The 15,586-nt window shown below is 48.8% G+C and overlaps 1 protein-coding gene across 2 annotated transcripts; it reads left to right on the top strand.

Moving 5' to 3' along the window:
- The first annotated feature begins 855 nt into the window (after window positions 1-855).
- On the top strand, window positions 856-10,587 carry LOC149371791 (beta-1,4-N-acetylgalactosaminyltransferase bre-4-like). Of its 2 annotated transcripts, XM_089566083.1 has the most exons (5): window positions 856-1,217; window positions 3,397-3,629; window positions 5,714-5,836; window positions 7,012-7,107; window positions 10,440-10,491. In XM_089566083.1, the coding sequence occupies exons 1-4, from the start codon at window positions 920-922 to the stop codon at window positions 7,087-7,089; spliced, it is 732 nt and encodes a 243-aa protein (XP_089422209.1). In that variant the 5' UTR covers window positions 856-919; the 3' UTR covers window positions 7,090-7,107; window positions 10,440-10,491. The 2 variants fall into 2 exon arrangements, with proteins under 2 accessions (XP_089422209.1, XP_089422210.1); XM_089566084.1 differs by lacking the exons at window positions 856-1,217; window positions 3,397-3,629 and adding an exon at window positions 4,331-4,497 and having other exon boundaries at window positions 10,440-10,587.
- The last annotated feature ends 4,999 nt before the right edge of the window (window positions 10,588-15,586 follow it).

The following is a 15,586-nucleotide window of genomic DNA, read 5'->3' on the forward strand; positions in this document are numbered from 1 at the left end:
TTACGGAGCGGTTCAGGTGTACGCCGAGATATGTAAGACAGTTACTGCGTCATTTCCTTTCCTCAAAGCCAATTTTTAAATTTAATTTTTTTTGTCACGAACATGCAAAACCTCTCTTACCTGACCGTGGGCATAGACGAAAAGGTTTGGTTATTGGGGTTAAACGTCCCAAAGCTACTCAGGTTATGAGGGACGCCGCAGTGAAGGGCTCCGGAAATTTCGACCACCTGGGGTTCTTTAACATGCACTGACATAGCACAGTGCACGGGCCTCTAGAATTTCGCCCCCATCGAAATTCAGCCGCCGCGGCCAGGATCGAACCCGCGATCGAGCTGGCATGGCGGAGTGGTTAGCCAAGACGAAAAGGGAAAAATCAATGGCTATTAAACGCGAAAGGGGGTGACATCATATAGAAGGCGATCGATCGATAATAAATAAATAAATAAATAAATAAATAAATAAATAAATAAATAAATAAATAGTATTTCTTTCAACATGATTGGCTCGTTCGCTATGTTGGTGGTGGAACGGGAGTGTTCAGTAGTGGTAGAAGAGTGCGTGAAAAGCGGGAAGCAGCCCCCGCGCTATGATATTCAGAGAAATTCCTGCACCGCCGCGGTGGCTCAGTGGTTACGGTGCTCGGCTGCTGACCCGAAAGACGCGGGTTCGATCCCGGCTGCGGCGGTTGAATTTCTTTGGAGGAGAAATTCTAGAGGCCCGTGTGCTGTGCGATGTCAGTGCACGTTAAAGAACCCCAGGTGGTCGAAATTTCCGGAGCCCTCCACTACGGCGTCTCTCATAGCCTTAGCCGCTTTGGGACGTTAAACTCCATAAACGAACGAACGAACGAGAGAAATTCCTGAATCGCACGATTACGACTTTCTTTTCAGACTATATACACTCCTCTCCGGCGATCGAGATGTGGGCCATTGAGCTGGGGCAGAAAAAAGCGACCTACCTGGTCCTCCTGTGCTTCGGGGCGGCCTTGTTTTTACTGGAGGCGCTGCTTCCGGGTGTTGGCTCTGTCCGGCAGCCCTCCCCCGTGAAAGCCAACAGCGACGCGACCGCAGATGCGAAGGCCACGGCGACCTCGGCTGCCGCGGAGGGCAGAGCCTCCGAAATCGGCCGCAACGTCCTCGGGTCCAACTACACGGAGTCCGACAGTACGAGCTCAGCAGCTGCAAGGGAGCTGTGCGCGCCGGAACCACGACACCTCCGTAAGCAGTGTAACTCGGTGCCTCTCCTGACTGTTCTCCTTTTAAAGAGGAAGAAATGCATCCTAGGAACCGCAACAAGCACGCTTAGTGACAGTTGTGGTGCAGGGGGCGCTCCCATGCGTTCTGCATGGGTTGGACCCACCGGATCGCTTCTTCGCGCCAGATGAAGACGAGAACTCTCGGAGTGTTTATGGCATGACCAGCCTTTATTATGTTTCTGCCATCATTGCTATTATCAGCCTACGTCCACAGCAGGATGAAGACCTCTCCCACTAACCTCCTATTAAGCCTGCCCTGTACCAGCTGCGACCACATTCTCGTCGCCAACTCCGTAATCTCATCCCCGCCCGCCTGACTTCCTGCTGTCCCCTGCATGCTACGCTTTCTCTGGGAATACATTCCGTTTGCACTAAGGCACCCTCGATTATCTTGCCTTCGCATATATATATATATATATATATATAGGTTCATGGTGGGGGTTTAACGTCCCAAAGCGACTGACTGAGGCTATGACGGACGCCGTAGTGAAGGGCTCCGGAAATTTCGACCACCAGGAGTTCTTTAACGTGCACTGACATCGCACAGTACACGGGCCTCTAGAATTTCGCCTTCATAGAAATTCGACCACCGCGGCCGGTCGAATTTCTAATATATATATATATATATATATATATATATATATATATATATATATATATATATATATATATATATATATATATATATATATATATATATATATACCGGGTGTCCCAGCTAAATGAAACCAAGCTTATAAAAAAGACGAAGTGTCTTAGTCCAGTGAAACCAACTCAGGGTTGTTCATAGTCGCGTGGCCTAGTCTTGAGTATTTTTTTCGCTCTTCAAAGTTAATTAATTAGTTAACTTTAATTATCTAAGTTATTAATTATTAACTTCAGGAAGAAATTGTCAATTCTAAAGTTTTAGATCACCTCGAAAAACCGCTAGTAGTGCTGTCTCCGTCAAGTTACGATTTACGTAGCTTCATTTATTGGCCTTAAAATAAAGTTGTCACGTGAACAGCTGCTCGCTCACTTCTCTGCCCCAATGTGCACCCAAAGTCTCATCGAGGAGAGGACTTCAGAAAAAATGGATTTTATTCTTTAAGGCGCGTCTTGGGACGTTGAAGTGGCACAGTTGTCATGTGGAAGCCTTTTCTTATTGTGCGGGTTATGGTTAAAGGTCGGTAAAAAAACTACGTAAATATTACTTTGCTGCAAATGTCTAGTAAGCTGTTTCTCAAAGCGATCTTCAACTTTTCCATTGACACTTGGTTCCTCAAGTCAATAATTAAAAAGTTAGTTAATTAAGCTGGACTAATTAGTCAACCTTGAAGAACGAAAAAAATACTGCAGACTAGGCCACGCGACTCTAAACAACCCTCATTTGGTTTCAGACGGCTAGGACACGCTCACACCGTAAAACAGCGCGCTTACACGGGACGAAGAAGACACGCACACACACAGCGCTAGGACACCCCGCGTTTTTTAAAAACCTGGTTACATTTAGCTGGGACACCCGGTGTATATATATATATATATATATATATATATATATATATATATATATATATATATATATATATATATATATATATATATCACAGGAGCATAAAAGGATAGAAAGCTTTGTTCACGCAACCGAGACGATTTAACGCAATGGTTTAAAGGGGCTGTGAAAGGGGGGTCTCACAAAGATGCGTTATGCTTAGGATGCTAAGGGACGCAGCGTCACAAATGTCTTCCAACAATTTTTTTTATGCGTTTTGTGGAAGCTGAGTTATTTATAGCCAAATTTGAATTTTCGTCTCTTCGCGCCTTTCCCTCTACTTTCGCTCGCCACTTTTTGCACGCTGAAATGTCTGTCCGCCGGCTGCACGCACTCGGCCCCTCCACCTACCACCGACGCGCGTGGAATTCCCCAGGGGGCGGAGCCAACGCCTCCTAAACTGGTTTGGCGTCGACGGCGCTGGCGAACCAATGATGGCATTCAGCTGCTGACGTATGGAGCGTTACATGACGCTATGCGCGTGGATTCGAGCGAAAGCTCGGCACCCCTGGTCGCCGCGAGGCGCGGAAGCGGGAGTTATTAAATATTTATTGTAAATTATCGGCTCTCTGAAGTGTCCCGCCTGCTGGGCACGTGCCGCCATTTTCAGGAGGCCTGGTTCCCGTCATCAGGGATGTGCCCGAGCTGGCGGCTCTGGAGCGCGTGTTTGTACACGTCAAACCCGGCGGCCGCTGGACGCCGAGCCACTGCGTGGCGCGCCACCGCGTGGCCGTCATAGTGCCCTACCGGGACAGGCCCCACAACCTGCGCGTCTTCCTGCACCACATGCACCAGTTCCTTCGCAAGCAGGAGCTCGACTACGGTATCTACATCATCGAACAGGTAGACGTTCCTTGCGGGATCCGCAGCATGCAGTGGCTCAGTGTGTCAGTCTGCCGTTGGCCCTCACTTGGCTCTCGAGCTAGTTGCAGAAACGGCTGGTAGCAGAAGTGTTCATGATAGTTATTATTAACCCCTTCGTTTACCTGGAATTGTGTAGGTTTGGGCGAGTAGGTGCTCTAAACAGCGAAAAACAAGGATGCATCATTGTGTTTTTGCTATCTTGCCCGTGTCTTGACATTAGCGCAGTTAGCATGGTCCTCGTAAACCGAACAGCCTACCGATTTGTCGCACGTAAGAGGGTGCTTGCTTCCAGTGCATCTTGAGCTTCCCTAAAGTTGATTGCAAGGTATTCGGCAAAGTGCAACAACGGGTTGTTTGTCCGTAGTTATAGCTTTTGCACTGCATGGGGCCAAAAGTATAGCCGGCCACTTTGAGCATGACAGGATGAGTCGTCGCCGCCAGCTTGCCCAGGAGTTATATCGGCGACCCTCCGCGGTGCTTGGAGGCGCTAAGAGTTCGGTCAACATCCATTTGCTCTGCAGACACTTGAATCGCGTGGCAGGGCTGCAGGGCTGCGTAGCAGGGCACTGGCTAAAACCCCGGTCATGCTAGAGCAGTCGCTCTACTTTTTCTGCTATTAAAGAGTGGGGTGGAAGCAATCGTTTTCGCTTGCCGCCCAGAGTGCCGGCGACGACTTCAACCGCGCCAAGCTGCTGAACGTCGGCTACGAGGTGTCCAAGAGACTGCACGACTACAACTGCTTCGTGTTCCACGACGTAGACCTGATACCGGAAAACGACCGGAGCATCTACGCGTGCCAGGAGCACCCCTACCACCTCTCGCGCTGTCTCGACGTCTACGGATACGTGTACGCTCTCACATCTTCCTTCGCAGGGCCGACAGCTTAGAACGCACAGCGCGGAGGCCCCGAACGTCTCCCTCCCTTTCTCGCATACACGCGTGGTTGCTCCATTCGAAGCACTCTAGCATGATGTCAATGATAATAATGAACAACAATGGCATGCTGAGAGAAACCATCATCATCATCATCATCAGCCTGACTACGCTCAAAGGCCTCTCCCCCTTGTCTCTCCAATTAACCCTGTCATTTGCCAGTTGCGGCCACCGTATCCACTCAAACTTTTTGATCTCATCTACTCACCTAACTTTCTGCCGCCCCCTGCTACGCTTGCCTTCGCGTTACATGCCCTGCCCAAGCCCATTTCTTCCTCTTGATTTCGACTAGGATGTCATTAATCCGCGTTTGTTCCCTCACCCACTCCGACCGCTTCCGATCTCTTAACGTTATACCTGTCATTTTTCTTTCGATAGCTCGCTGCGTTGTCCTTAACTTAATATGAACCCCTTTCGTTAGCCTCCACATTTCTGCCCCATTGGTGAGCACCGGTAAGATACAGCTGTTGTATACTTTTCTCTTAAGGGATATTGGCAAACTGCCATTCATGATCCGAGAGGACATTGCCTTATGCGCTCCAACCCATTCTTATTCTTCTAATTATTTCCCCCTCATGATCCGGATCAGCGGTCACTACCTGCCCTAAGTAGACACATTTTCTTAATACTTCCAGCACCTCGCTACCAATTGTGAACTGCTCTTCCCTTGCTAGACTGTTGAACAATACTTTGTTTCTTGCGGTTTTACACAGCGTATTGACACTAGACCTAGAGGCACGGCAGGAAATGTGATGGGCGTCATGCAGGAAAGAGCTTCATGCATCAAGAGATCAAAATCTTGCTCAAATCAAGAAGTCGATTCAGGAAGGACAGATGGTGCGAGAACGGAGAACAAAAGTACGAGCGGCGTGTGTGCTGAGGTAAGACAAAAAGAAAAAAAAGAAGGACGATCTACCCATGCACAAAGAAGCAGTGGGACTGAGGCGAGTAAAAGATATGTCTTCAACCAGCAGCGGACGTGATACAGCGATGACGAGGGTTATGCACAGTCTTCCACTGCTGCCGACAGCAGTGATGGTGAATCGTTTCATGACGTATACGCGAGAACTGTCACTCCCTTCTACTTTGCATTTTAGATCTTTCTCCTCCTCCCTTCTTTCTAATGACAGGCCGTCCTACCCAACCATCTTCGGCGGTGTATGTGCACTGCGCGAAGACCATATGCAGAAGGTCAACGGCTTCTCAAACGTTTTCTGGGGCTGGGGAGGAGAAGACGACGACATGTCGGTGAGGTGAGCTGCTATACGTTGAAAAAAAACCACCTCGCGCACGAGACTGTCACGCCTTTATAGGAGGCGAAATTATGCTTACAGACTGTGAGTGGTTCATTTGTTCGTTGCGTGCAATGTGGTTCCCTTGGCCTCAAGTTCATCTGATGCTCTAGTACCGAGTGCCATTTGTTGCTTCATTGATGGAGTTATTAGAACTGTATGCGATGCCACAGAGCCCCTGACCACCATCCGTCGCTATTTCGCCACTCTTATCTCTGTCGTGTCCTCTCCTCCCTGAGGTTCTTTAATTCTCTCGCCCACCTCGCGACTAACACTCACAAGAGGAATTTTCCTCTCTCCTCCGCTTTTAGACGCAACGAAGAGAGAGGGGAGTGATCCTTATTTAGAAGAACGTGCAGGGGGGATTGGGTGGTTGAATTTATTTAGGTAAGCGCAGCACTGCCTCCTTTCGTAGGAGTCACCGCAAGTGGTCTGCGCTTGGTAAGAGGAATGAAGAAGAGGGGAAGCGGCTCGGGTTGGGCAACGAAGTGCCGGTGCAGCCAGCAGACGAGAACGCACCGTTTGCCGTTCGCCTGTAAATCAGACCGATGTGGACCAATGAAATGTTCAGGGACAGTCGAGCCATGGATGCCAGCCGAGCGGACGAGATTGGCTGTGTTGGGAGAGAGCTCTAACGGCCGGGATTTGGTTTGAATTCTTACTGCCTGTTGGGCACGCAGGGCTTCAAAAAATTTTACAGAAACAATCATAATTGCGCTGGGCTTGTTTTGAAACGTCGAGACCTCTTCAAGGGTCCTTCGAGGTGTTGCCATTTATCTCTGGATATGAAAACCGACAAATAGTCAATTCTTGCACGTCGCGACGAACTTAACTGATATATTATTTCGTCGTATAACTTTTCAATTCGTTAGAAGTAAAAAGAATATTAATATTTATGTTACAATGTACAGAAGAATTACCTGCATCTTGCAACTTTTTTTGGAAAAGTAGAAATACTTCATAAGTGGTCAAGGTGTAGACAACAGCTTCGGCAATCACAGACTCGCTGTTTAAGATGGCACTGCTTGCAATCGTAAATGCTTTGGCTCGTTCCTATAGATTCTGTGGACGAGAGTTAAGAGACTGAGCATACGCGGTGCCAGCCGAGTGCTGAGAACTCTTGCAAATGATTTCAGGGTGCGCTACAGTGGCTACAACCTCGTCCACGCCAACTGCAGCTTTGGTCGCTACATTGCACTGAAGCACGCAACTGAAAAGCCAAGCGAAGCAAGGTGACGTCATCGTTTTATGCTGCACTATACACAGCTTATACCAACTGTGTCCGGCGCTCCAAGAAGCGCAGCAAAGACACTAGATTTAGAAGCGACTGTTTTTGAGATGTCGCACGTATAGCGCCTGATGAAGTGCTTCTGAACTGGATTACTTCATCGATGAAAGAAAAAATGTAAATCGTAGTCGAAACAGCTTTGCACCTGCTATCCCCCTGATAGCATCATGCCCATTGTTGCTTCGACTCCCTTTAAGAATGTGGTCATATCTGCGACAGAAATAGCTCTCGGTCCATTCGCTTTTGCGGCGTATCGGCTCCCTGTTACATGGCCTCGAAGATGAATACCGTATGCACTCGACTAAGCGCCGCACTTTTTTTTTTGTCACAATTATGGCGGGGTACGGTACCTACACGGAAGCGGCGTTTGTCAGTTCAGTTTTCCAACTCCAGTCGTGCCTCATTAATATACACACTTTAGTTTCCAAGGAATACTGTCCTTAAAGCGAAATATGTCCCTAATAAAGAATCAGGAAGGAAAAAATATCACTAAAGTATGCTTCTGTGCATAGTGGTGGCCAGTGAATTGAAATTAAATTAATTATGTGGTTTACTACTATGTTAGATCAATAGTGAGGTGAGCACCAAGGTACTTAAACGAGTTGGTTGGAACAATAGCACTATCGTTAATTTTGTTAGCAGGAGGTGTGTAGTTTCGGCGGTGGTGGAAAGAAATAAGTATAGTCCTATCTTAGTGGTATTCAGGGACATAAGTCATGTAGCGCACTATTGTTGCATGCGCATTAGGTTATTTTGGAGAGCAGAAGCATCGGATGAATCAGTTATGCAGAGAAGTAAGAACACAGTCAGCCTCGAAAATACCGATAGTAGAAGCGATTGATGAAAGCAGACCTTTAACGTAAACCAGAAGGAGGAAGGGGCCATGGGCAGTGCCTTGGGGCACACGTGAAAGAACACGTTCAAAAGAGGAGGAATGATTATTAGCGGAAACGAATTGCATGCGGTTGATTAGCAAGCCTTGGATTCAATTAAGAACTAGTGGATGACGGTTTAATCTAGACAACTTAGTAGAAAGCGGGAATGAGGAGCTTTGTCGAATGCTTTCTCGAAGTCTAAAAATATGGCATCAGAAGGGATGTTGCGATCAAGATTGGAATGAATGTCACGAACGAACATAGTTGGGTTTCACATGAATGTTCTTCACGGAAGCAGCGCTGGTTTGGTTGAAAGAAGTTGACAGACGACAGAAAGGAAGCGACACGGCGGTAAATGACGCATCCCATGGCCTTGGAGCACACACTAGTTAATGAAATTGGCCGGTAATTAGCTGGATATGATCGGTCTCCTTTCTTGACTACTGGGATGACCCTGGCAATACGTCAGTCAAGAGGAATAGAGCCAGTATTAAATAACTGCTAAAAAAATGAAAAATAGAATAAGGCTGCAGATATGTTTAGTGTTTTTCAGACTTTGGAGTACGTTGATTCCGTCAATATCGGAAGAGGATGAATAATTTAGCGAGTCGATTATTTTAACAATGCCGCGTAGATTAAAAGTAATGCCTTCATTCGGTAGATGCGATAAAGGCTGGAAATCAGGAAGGCCATGGGTATGTTCGTTAGTAAAAACTAAACAAAATGAGGTACTCAAGAGATAGGGCACATTAGATACGGTTACTGGTGAGCCGAAGTTGTCACCGAGAGAAATAACATCAGATTTAATTCTATTTTAGAAGCGCTTTGGGTTAATTTCAGCTTGGCAAGGAGAGTACCGTAGAAAAGAACCGGAGTTTAATTTAGATAGTATGAATGGAATAATGATTCGCGGTCTGCGTTCTAAATTCCTGCAACTTTAAAACATTTAACATGGTCCGGGCACACCACACGACACGAATTAAAAATCCTAGAGAAGACGAGTCGCAGTAATGATCTTTTTAGCTGTCTCGTCGCCGTGACTTCGTGGCCGGCCGTTGCCGTTCACTCCGAGTGCAGGCGTCTGATTTTGGCCGTTTATTTATTTATTTGTTTATTTATTTATTTATTTATTTATTTATTTATTTATTTATTTATTTATTTATTTATTTATTTATTTATTTATTTATTTATTTATTTATTTATTTATTTATGTATTAATTATAGCCTCAGGGCCATGTTAATGGTACACGGCTGCTCGGCGGTGCATGCTGAAAGATGATAATAATGATAGCAACATGCAGTCATCAGGAGAGGCACAAGGAAATTTATACACTCGTGAAACGCTGTTGCTGCTCTCTGGGGACTTTTTTTTTTTTTTAAATTATCGGCTCCCAAGTTGGGGGGAAGCGGCGCACGCGCGCGGCCCTTAGTCGAGTGCATGCGGTATATTTCAGGCAAAACTGAAAACAAAGCAGAGGTGTTTGCGACAAGCAGTAATGTCAAGAACGAGGTTTCAAACCTTCAATCAACTATACATATAGAATCTGATAATGGTCGCGCATATTACGGCAACTTGGTTACTACCTGCGGCGCAGTCGTTTACGCGGCCTAGAGTTTATACACTACCTCCAACGTCGCCCTCCATATCTACCACCCTTTCACTCTCTCTCCACCCTGTAAACCCTCACGAGCTAAATTTCTCAGCCTTGCTGACGCCACCTTACCCCAAAACATGAACTCCCTGCGGTCAAACAAAGCCCAAGGAAATGAATGTCCTGAACGGCGAGGAGGCGCCAGTACCACAGCAAATGACGCGACGCACACTTAGTCACTCTGAACAAACACCTCGGTTATATAAATAAGAAAAAAATGGCTGAGGCTTAACTTGGTTAAGCCTGGAGAATGCGAAGCATCATCGTGTCGCGTAATTTGGAGGCGCACAACCACAGCGACGGCGCGAGGTGGGCCCCCGTTTCTCCACTGTCGTGACGTCATCGTGTCACGTGGTGTGACGTCATGTATCACGTGATTTGGCGGCGCACAACCACAGCGACGGCGCGAGGTGGGCCCCCGTTTCTCCACTGTCGTGACGTCATCGTGTCACGTGGTGTGACGTCATGTATCACGTGATTTGGAGGCGCACAACCACAGCGACGGCGCCAGGTGGGTCCCCGTTTCTCTACTGTCGTGACGTCATCGTGTCACGTGGTGTGACGTCATGTATCACGTGATTTGGAGGCGCATAACCACGGTGAAGGGCTGAAGTGGTAGCTAAAGTAGTATGCTTCGCATAAAAAAGATGATCGCTGGGAGCGAAATACTTCTACGCTCCAAATACGAATTGAAAGTAGCTCCGAATCCTTACAGTGAGGAACAATATCATGTTGCTGCATCTGCTCAGGTACCGGCTCATCAGACGGAGCTTCTTTCGCATCTACAAGGACGGCCTCAACAGCCTCAAGTACCGGGTGCTAGACATTGTCTTCAGGAAGCTCTTCACTCATGTCATCGTGGATCTCTTCCAGCACACGGTGCCCGAGTGAACGGCGCACAAGCGACGAGACCGAGCCGCCGCAGATGACGCGAGCAGACTGGATCAACTTCAGCGGGTTTTGTTGACACAACGGTTTTACACGCGGTGGCTTTTCCGCCTTGTTTGGATTGAAGTGTGTGTATCAAAGTGTTGGATATGATTGCTTTTAATGCCATAATACGAATTTGTACCAATAATGCGAAACTCTCTAGATGTGTCCGTTCTGTCCTTGTTTTGTGCTCAACAGGTGCCGCACGTGATTCAGAAAGTTCAGGTTTTCTCTCGCATGCATACTGGTACACTGAGCCACGGCCGGTCTCGACGCGCTCGCTCGGTCTCTCTAGAGCGAGAGAGCGCAGGCGTCGAGACCGGCCGTGACTGAGCAGACACGTAGACTTAACTTTTTTTTTTTTTTCGGAGGGTAAAAATTGGTAAATTGGTTTTTGAGGAAAGGAAACGGGTTTTTGAAGAAACCAAACGGAGCGAAAGCACGGATTCGTGCTGCGTAGAAGACGACGGTGAGCAGGCAGTGCCGCGGGACGGAGCAGATGGAAGTTGATGAAGACGACACTCTCCAGTGCACAGCGCGAGAGAGTGGTGCAGTTTTCTATAGCCAACCTTTGTGAGTCTTGTGGCGAAATATAGTCTATAGAACACTTTTTCCTCTCCTGCCGGCGGTTCGCTGCTCTCCGTAGAATTTACTTGGAGATCCCCCTCGCTTCTCTACTCACCACTTACACGGACATACTACAGCACTACCGGCTCGAAAGATGTCTCTATCCTTCCGCACACCGTGATCTAACAAGACGCGAGGCCGTCCAATGGCGCAAACTACAAACTGGCAGTTTTCCATACCCCCTCTTATACAGCAAGATCTTTCCGCAACAGATAGACCCCATGTGCAAACACTGCTCAACTCCAGCCACTCTCATACACATGGTGTGGACTTGTACACATTACAACACAAACAACCCAAACACCCCAGAGACGTGGGAGTCTCTCCTGCGTACTTCCGAGCCGGCAGACCAACGCCGGCTTATCCAGCGCGCGGTGGAGGCCGCGACATCCCAAGGGATCCCCGCCGACCTCCTCTAAGCCAGCGCAACCGGTCCTTAGACTGGTCCCCTGTTTTGGGAGTAATAAAAGAAATCACCACCACCACCCCCTCGCTCGACTTGGGCTTCCTCTATCTATTCCGATTCTCCTATCCTGCGGGGCAAGCGCCAAGGGATATGCCCTGAAACCAGTGTGCGATTATATTCACGATTATATAATTTCATCTGGTAGATTCCTTTGCTAGAATGTGAATTCATTACTTCTCCTTTTCCGTATTTTTTTTTGTTTTGTACAAATTCTAGCTATACGTCCCAAAATTATCAAAATACTCCATTCCTTGTACATGAGTGAGTTTGTATCCGCTATGTACCCTGGCCAATCCCCCGCCGTGGGTATGTGCCATTAAGCCTGAGGACATCATCATCACGAGGCGCGTTGGCTGCGGCGAATACCTTGTGGTCTCGCTGAGCGGCCCTTAAAGGAGATCTGTTCGCGAAGCCGCGGGATCAACTTGCAGCTTTCCAGCGACTTTACCCAGCGACTTTTTCATGGTTTGACCTCTAACTCAGCTGAAGGTCAAATTTACACGGTTCGCGATTGAAGCCCGGGGTACCGTAGTGAAGTTTTCGCTTCAAAATCACGGGCATGGCTCTGGCAGCTGGTTCCCAGAGAGCAACCTAGGAGGCAGGTGGACCACCTAGGTCATGTGACCTTGCGGCGCCAAACTGCCCACTGGATAGTGAGCAAACTGCCCACTGGATAGTGAGCAAACTGCCCACTGGATAGTGAGCAAACTGCCCACTGGATAGTGAGCAAACTGCCCACCGTGGCAGGTGGCAGTAAAACTGATGACTGGTCTCTCGGGGAAGGCAACCTGGGTCGCACAAGGCCCACCGCTGCGAGCAACTGCCATCGCAGGACAGTGGCGCATCGCTTAACCGCTGCACCATTGCGCCGGGAGGGGTACGGGGACACCCAGGGATCTGTGAATCTAAAGTAAAGAATGACCTTCTGCATATATGGGAATTAACCCATTACGTTATCGCGTCATACCCTTAAGACGGAGCTCAAGTGTTCCCTCCAATTTGTTTTGAATATAACTGTCACACAAAAAAGTACGCAGCATAACAAAGTAGATTAAAGACCCATCTAGTCTCAGAATCTTTCTTTCTGCCCTGAACATGTTTGTACCTGTTCCAAACGATCCGAATTGCAACGGAATATAGCTCGGGAGCCGAACCCGGAACTGAACCCGAAAGGCATGAACCCAGACGGAACTCGAAAAATTTTGATTCGACACCCTGCCGTAAACTTCAGTCCATGACAATACCCACTGGTAACAATACAACAGGAGTTGGACTTTAGGCAACAGGAGCGCAATGGGTGAGGAATTCTGCGTTGAACCGAAACAGAGCGGCCAAAAAATGCATGCATACATCCGGAAGCACAAGCCACTTGGCGGTGCATGTGTCTCATGCCCCTTTTCTGTCCCACCTGAAGCTAGCGAGAAATGCCCAACGGCCAGCGCTAGCAGTATGCGCATTTGTGGTCCGCGGTCGGGTGGCAAAGTCGCCCGTCCTCAGCTAGCTGCTCAAGGGCGCCAAAGACCCTTGGTTTGGTTTGATTTGTGGGGTTTAACGTCCCAAAGCGACTTAGGCTCTGAGAGACGCCGTAGTGAAGGGCTCCGGAAATTTCGACCACCTGGTGTTCTTTAACGTGCACTGACATCGCACAGCACACGGGCCTCTAGAATTTCGCCTCCATCAAAATTCGACCGCCGCGGCCGGGATCGGGCGCTTGCAGACCAACACTCTGTTGTGTCCTGCAATAGTGAAACATTTCGACCCCAAAATTGATGGGCGCTGCCCTCACTGTGGGGAAGTATCCGATACCTTCCACATGGTTTGGGCCTGTCAAAAGAATCCTTCCCTTCCCCCAATCCTTCCCCTTCCCGAGAGGCATGGGAGGCAGCCCTGCTCAACTGCTCGGGGCTGGAGTCTCAAAGGGCTCTAGTCCAACGGGCGCGAGTAGCGGCCTTGACCAGCGGGGTCCCGGACTAAGGACTCCACCTATGTAAAGGGCCATTTTTGGTCTGCAAACTCTCTTTTTGTTTATTAAAGTTTTCACCACCACCACCACCCGCGTCTTTCGGGTCAGCGGCCGAGCACCATAACCACTGAGCCACCGCGGCGGCAATCCCAGAGACCCTTGATCTTGGGGAAAAGCGCTTTAACAGCTTTCCTCTTGAGTTATCTTTGGATTCACTCTCCCACCGGAGGGTGCGCTAAAGCCCCTTGATTAAAGAGCACGTGACACGAGCGCCGCCGATTGACACGAGTGAGTTCGTGTGTCGCACGATCTCCATCCGGCCCCTGCGTCGTAGTCGTCGGCGTTGTCGGCGTAACACGCCACCTGACAACCGTGGCGAGCAGAGCGAAACACCAGCTGCCACGGCGAGAAGGGGGAATGGACAACCGGAAGGTGGATGCCACGGGAAGATTCCTGAGGTGGCTAGCAGCGTAACACGCCACCTACGAGCGGTGGCATGTGGCGTGTGAAGAGTTGCGCTCAAATGTCGCATTACCGACCGTAGTAATCATCAGTCCTTTTCTTATATATTTACAAACATGCTTGGGCAAAGATATATATAGAGTTGTCATTGTTTTCCTAGCGACTAAGATGCCTATGGGGCATCTACCAAGACATCTATCTATAAGGCATGCCTACCAAGTTAAGTTTTTTCTGCTGCTGTGGGCTCCACGATCATCATCACTTTCCGCTATTCTGTTGCGCGTTCACTCGCGCACCATAATTCTTGACGAAGAAGCGTGCTCCACAAGCGATCCAACGCTGCCATATTTGCGCAAGGAAGAAGCGTCGAGGAGTTTGGGACAATGCTGCTGTCTTGGTATGTATGTCACACGCAGTGCCTTTTTTATCCTGTGCATTTGAGGCAGACGTCCTCCTGCGCGAACAGCAGACGAACAAGTGACGCCAGGAGTACACGAACTGCGGTTCTGAGATCAAAGTGCACAGAAATAACAGCTTGTGTAAGAACTTACTCTGCACGCCGCGCTGGCTCAGTGGTTACGGCACTCGACTGCTGAGCCTGGTGACGCGGGTCTAACCCCGGCCGCGGCAGCCGCGTTTCAGTGAAGGCGAAACCCAGGACGCCCGTGTGCTGTGCGATGTTTAAAGGTCCCCACTTGGTTCATCCATTAATAGTGGATTTTGAGGAAAGGAATGGCGTAGTAAACTTCCCGACTTCACGATGGATACTTCAACCGCACCTTAAGGGAAAGGAGAAAGGTGAGAGCGAAAAAAAAGAAAGAGATGAGGAAAGTGAAAACATTTATTACCACGAAAAGGGGAAGGGAGATCAAGGGAAGGCAGGTTGGATCCTCAGTCCAGGATTCCATTAGCGAAGAGAGAAATAGATGCCGTAGTGGAGGGCTATGGAATCATTTCGTCAACATGGGGATCTGTAACGAGCACCGACATCGCACACCACAGGGGCGCCTTTTGCGTTTCGCTTCCATCAAAACGCGGCCGCCGCGGCTGGGTTCGAACCCGGAGCCCTCTACAGCAGGTCTTCTTACTCTCTCCCTTCTTTAACTCCCCTCCCTTTCTTCCCTCAGGTACGCTTGGCGTCCACCGTTAAGTGAGACAGTTATTGCGCCTTTCCTCAAAAACAAATTTATTTATGGCCCGCCTAATGGTCAGTCGTCCTTGGGGCGTGGTTTCTTGTCCTGTTTCATTGCAACCCGGTCTTACTGCGACCCGTGGCGTTTCGCGGCTTCGTACCGTCGCCGGATCAGTATCATGGCTCGCCAGTTGACCAGCCTTCCCGTGGGGCGTCGAATATGCGGTTCTCCTCGTTGGCGACCTGTGGTCTAGTTAAGTGGCCTCGACCGGTGTCTATGGTGCTCGGCTGCTGAACCGAAAGACGCGGGTTCGAT

The sequence above is a fragment of the Amblyomma mixtum genome, chromosome 1 (genome assembly GCF_055824585.1).
Source record: "Amblyomma mixtum isolate Tamu chromosome 1, ASM5582458v1, whole genome shotgun sequence".
NCBI lineage: Eukaryota > Metazoa > Arthropoda > Arachnida > Ixodida > Ixodidae > Amblyomma > Amblyomma mixtum.